Source organism: Nansenia antarctica (genome assembly GCF_963989245.1).
Source record: "Nansenia antarctica genome assembly, chromosome: 10".
Lineage (NCBI taxonomy): Eukaryota > Metazoa > Chordata > Actinopteri > Argentiniformes > Microstomatidae > Nansenia > Nansenia antarctica.
Window position 1 is genome coordinate 6,820,051 of NC_137680.1, and position 5,612 is coordinate 6,825,662.

Sequence of the window (5,612 nt, forward strand, 5' to 3'; positions counted from 1 at the left end):
ATTTATTCATAAACATACACAGCACAGCACACACACACACACACACACACACACACACACACACACAGCCCGCTCTCCACCTACACAACACACACAGAGGATTAACACACACATGCACACATAATACACACACACACACACACACACACACACACTTACCTGGCAGGTGTGGAGAGATTTGACCATCTGTGCATTCTGACAGGAAAGCATGGAGCCAGCCAGACTGAGGATCACACACACCGCCGACAGTAGCATGAACAGAGAGACCTAGAAAAGAGCACACACACACACACACACACACACACACACACACACACACATATTGGAATACTACAGCAGATGCCAGACACCATTGCAAACTGCCCTGTGGTGACCACCAAGGAGATTACCATAGGGCCGGTCAGAGCTACCTGGCAGCACTGCAGTGAATTCAAAGGCTTTTGATCAGGGGGCGCTTAGGTGGCGTAGCGGGTTAAGCGCTGACCATGTAACCGCAGGGTCCCCGGTTCGATTCCGGTCGGGACATATCCTGCATGTCATCCCTCCTCTCTCTCACCCATCCTTCCTGTCTAAACCTTCACTGTAACTGTCAATAAAAATGAAAAATATGAGTGGGACTGCCCCACTCAGAAAAAATTACTTTAAAAAAAAAGGGTTTTGATCAGTAGGCAAACCAGGGTCCCATTCCCGGGTGGTCACATGTAGGCCTACTCACCACCAGAGTGAGAGGTCTCCTCCATGAGATGATCCCCACTATCCCTGATGCCACCACCTGGAAAAAACGCACACGCACAAACACACACACGCGCACACACACATGCACACACACACTTAGATATCATATCAGCTACAGTAGTTGCGTACCCATCGCATACAGTAAATAGGTCCAATGCATATGTTACGGTACATGTGGGAATACGGTACATGTGGGAAAACTAGGGTTAGGGTTAGGTGCTACGTCGACTTGGTACATGCTGGCATGTCTAACCCCAACCCTAATCCTAACCCTAACCTTAACCGTAGCACCCTAGCACCTAACCCTATCCCTAGTTTTCCCACATGTACCTTGTTCCCACATGTACTGTAACACATACACACACACATAAGTCACACACACACAATAAACATACTCACAAAGAAGCCGGCCCAGAACGGGCAGGACTGTCGGACGCGGGCTGATGATGTGAAGGCCATGCTGGTGAAGGAGAAGGCCAGCACCATGGCGCCCAGCCCCATGTGACACAGACCCAGGTACAGCAGCAGGCGTGCTCCACCCTGTCCACGCGCCGACATCCCCCGGCGGCTACCAGACCAGCCTGAGGCCGATGCCACACTGCTGGAGTCTGAAGGGGATGGCATGGTTGTATGTATGTGTGTGTGTGTGTGTGTGTGTGTTTGAATGTGTTTGGTTCCAAGAGTTCCAATTAGGATATTAGGCCTATAGAAGGTTCACAGATAGGGTGTTATATAAATATGTGGTGGTGGAGAGACAAGTGTATTCTGGCCAGTGTGTCAGTGTTGGCTGTGAGAGTCCACTCTGTCAGTGTGTTCACACACGCAGTCAATTGGCAGTTGCCTAGGCGCGCTGCGCAATCCACTAAAAGGTTCGATTCTCACGGGCTACAGTCCAATCGGTATGTCCGATTGAGTTGAGAACTTGCTCAACTCAGCAAAAAATGTTCAGCTTTAGAAAACACAGAGAATCTTTAAAGCAGGCTTCATACAGTATGCGGTGTTGAACACAGTAGGTGGGGTGTTTAGTTTATGTTTCAGGCTCAGATAGCTACGATATCACCACGTTCACGGGACGCGTTGGCGGCTATTTATTTGAGCAATACCGTTATTCACACCTTTCACCGCTGACTCGAAAACTTCAGCAAATAAAAAAAAAATGTTCCTAATTCTTTGGGATCTGGATGCATTTAGTAAACACAGCTCGTCTCCTGCTCTCCCCTCCCTCTATCTCTCCCCTCCCCTCTCTCCCTCTTCTGGCCCGTGGCATTGCGGTACTCCGGAGCTCCGTGCAGGCCTAAAGCATCCCGCGAAGAGGGCCTGATGTCCCGCTGTTTCTCCCGTGGTCGCTCCCTCTTTTCGTGGTAACGAAATACGACATGTATCCCGTAGGAATAGAGTTCGTGGGTCTGGTCAAGGTGAGAGGAAAGGACCATTGAAGGAATGTCCTCTGCTGATCGTGTCCTCACAGGTCCGACCAGCGACCACCCAAATATCCGAGGAGGGATAAGAGTGATAGCTGGTGAAGTGATCACCCTGATTGTCGATTCGGCGATAATCCGTTGATGATCAAATATCAGGCCTATAAAACGTCCCAATGATGTTTAGGCTGCTATTGAAGCTGCTGGCACATTTAAGGTGTTTTTCTCCAGATAGCCTATTCCTTCTCTTTTCATCTCGGCCGTAGGAGTTTTGCGGTGGACCATCACACACACACACTCACCCCCCTCCTCTCCTCCCTGCAGCAGTCACGCGGGCCTCCCGTTCTGCCTCCCGTGTGTGAGAGTGTCTCCCGGACATGTACCTCACTGCATCGAACGGACCCCCTACGTCACACGTACATACACCTCGAATAGCATCTCATCTCACTGTAGGATGCGGTGCCAAGCAAGCTCCATGCATTCACGCAAGTCAAACGTTGAGTCTGTGCTTTCCCTCCGCTCATAGCTCTTCCTCTCATCCCTTCATCCCTTCAATCCATTGAGACGAAATTATTTCCTCATGTTTGTAAACCGACACCTGTCGTGATGTGATGACAAGGCACGCAAGTTACGCGCGAGGAGGAGGATGCCGCAGAGCGCGCGGATCAGGTGCTGATGCTGCGCCGGAGGAACCGTTGCCTGGCGACCTTCTCGAGGCGTTACCTCAGCCGACCAATCGGATATTATTTCATAGTGCTGTCCACGATCCAGGAAATTGTATTGTAGTCCTTATAGAACTACAATTTGTAGTTTGCTGAATAATCTCATATCTCACATTAGTTTGCCTACTCAGCAAGAAAAAAAAAGAATAAACAGAAAGCTGATGGGATAGGGGGAATAGAGGAGAAAAGAAATATCCCAGAATCTGCAAAAATGCTCCCGGTGATTTAATTCAGGTGCAGAAAGGACCATCGTCTGAATTAAATCACAATGGGAGCATCAAAGTTACAGATATTCCTTTTTATTAATACATTCTTCAGTCCTGCACCTGTTGAATTGGATGTGCATATTATTCTATGGAATAGAATAGGCCATATCTCTGATGATGATATATCTCTGATGATAGCATAGGCCTAAACATTTGTACAGCCCAATGTCTGCTCTATTAGACATTAAAAAAACAGAAGCAATACAATCATCTTCTATTTTGACAGTTTGTTTTTTATTTAATAAGCAGCGTCTGTAAACTGACATACATGGTCATGTGATACGTGATCAGACAGGGAATGTTAAGGCAGGCATGAAGATGCCTAAAGGAAGGAAGACAAGTGACAGAGGTGGCAGAAAAGATATCAGAGTAAAATCTCTGGGGGGAATCTTGTCAGTCTCAACGTGTGTTCCTCCCATCATCTCCTCTCGTTTACTGGCACTGATCTAAAAATATAAGGATGGACTAGGAGGAAGCCACGTGAGAGGCACCCATAACAGATGTGAAGTGCTAGAGTAGTGATTATTAGTATCTGGCATGAGTATTGCTTTCTTGAAATAATAACTGATCAGATATGGTTGGATGGGGAGCAAATGTTGTATTTTATCCCATCATCACCCGTAGATTAAAAAAAGGGAGCATTAAGTTATCCAAGGAAACTTAAAAGTATGCTTTACTTACGGGAATCAAACCCACAACTCGTGTACCACCGGAACCAATCAGTATCAGAAGTGATTACCTCAAGGAAGAAAGGAAGCGTTTCAAAGGTATTCCTTGTCGCATCTGAAAGAAGTAGGAAAGGTGTTTTGATTTGCTGTTTAACAGGTGCATTAGTCTGTCTGTCTGTCAGTTCAATAAAAAAAAAGAACACTAAAAGAGTTATTTAACTGTCTTTCTCATCTTTTTAATTCCCTTGCTTCATCCATCCGTCTCTCCTCTCTCCACTCCCCTTCTTATATTGCACTTATCTCTGTTCCTCTCATCCACATTCTAATTCCATCTATCCAAGCAAACACTGATTGCTTAATGGTACCACTTTACAACAGCATTCAGACAGCAAACCTCCCATCTCCACTTGCAGTGGGTTGACTGTCTATGCTGGTCCACACAAAAAAAAGGAGACAATGCATTCCAAATGACACACAGAAATGTTATTCAGACCTCAAAAGTGTTTAGATTGAGTTGAGTCCATATTCCCAAAGCATCTTTTGTGTAGATCCTGCTATTCACATTCAAAGGAATATCCAGGCCACATGAACCCCAGATGCATATAGGGGGATCTACACAACAGACGGCACCGAATATGGACTCAGCTCAATGTGAACCCGTCTTCATGTACTCAAACATCTGACAAACTTTGACTTAGGGTCAATGATCCCTTGGAGAGCATAATGTAAAGGTACCACAATTACAAAATACCATAATTGCAGCATATACTATACCCCTTCATTCTAGAAGGTCATTCTGGGATAATTCAAAACCTCAATGAGCTGCTATAACCACTGAAATAAACGGAGTGGAATGGAACGCCTGTTTAACTAATGGAATTAATTTGGCTATGACAGAAATGTGATTCTAGGGCATTGGTGCCAATTCCAATCTAGGCCGTTCTAAAGTGAATACAGAAGTCCTGATGAAAGACTTCATCACATTTGTGGAAAAAAAAGAGAAACTCAAACACAGCAGTCTCTGCATGACTGGGCACTGGAGCTGTGCATCACTGTTCTATAGCATAGTGAGGAACCAAAGACATACAGGCTGTGTTCGTAAATTCGCTCTGGAAATCTGATCAGCACTCATGGAATGCCTCTTGTCCAATCAAATTACTTGGTCCCTTTATGACATTGAAACCAGTGTGCACTCCGGCACTCTCAGAGCGAATTTACGAACGCAGCGAGAAAGAGTTCAGGGATTCAGAATGATAACAGAAGAATGTCATTGTCATGGAATGTTTGGAACCAACATGGAGGACATGTTGCAGGACTGTATATCTGTGGCTCTGGAGTAGTGTAGACGTACCACCATGACAACAATACCGTTACAGGAGAGTTGATGGCCATAACACAAAATATGTGGAGTAACAACTATTTCTTCAGGACAAAAAAGTGTTCATCATAGTCGACACACACAACCATCGACACATTCCTTTATAAATGCCCTTAGACCACGTCAACACAGTTGTGGTCAGTGTTCAGGTGCAATCTGTACGTTCTATTCCTGGTAAAAAAAAAGAAAAAAAGTGTGCACCTAAACTTTTTGGAGGACTGAGGGGGTCAGTCTTTGCGAGCGTACCTGCCTGCAAAACCAATTATGCCATAAATCAAACTATGTTTTCTAATTTGTTTGTCTCCACTCAATGGTATTTGGAATTTCTGCTACCAGAGGGTAGAGTACATTTACAGATTGCACCTTTTTACATAATGCAATAATACTGTTCCTATATGTGATCGCTCCCCTTAGCAAGGGAGCGG

General features: G+C 45.4%; 1 protein-coding gene across 1 annotated transcript in view; it reads right to left on the reverse strand.

Annotated features, from left to right (window-relative positions):
• fam189b (family with sequence similarity 189 member B) overlaps window positions 1–1,359 on the reverse strand; it is a gene marked incomplete at both ends in the record, with an annotated part of 6,670 nt that extends 5,311 nt beyond the window's left edge. The window contains 3 exons of the mRNA XM_080540298.1: window positions 160–267; window positions 716–772; window positions 1,135–1,359. Of these exons, the coding sequence (XP_080396424.1) occupies window positions 160–267; window positions 716–772; window positions 1,135–1,359 (390 nt within the window). The remainder of the gene's footprint in view (window positions 1–159; window positions 268–715; window positions 773–1,134) is intronic.
• Between the last annotated feature and the right edge of the window lie 4,253 nt (window positions 1,360–5,612).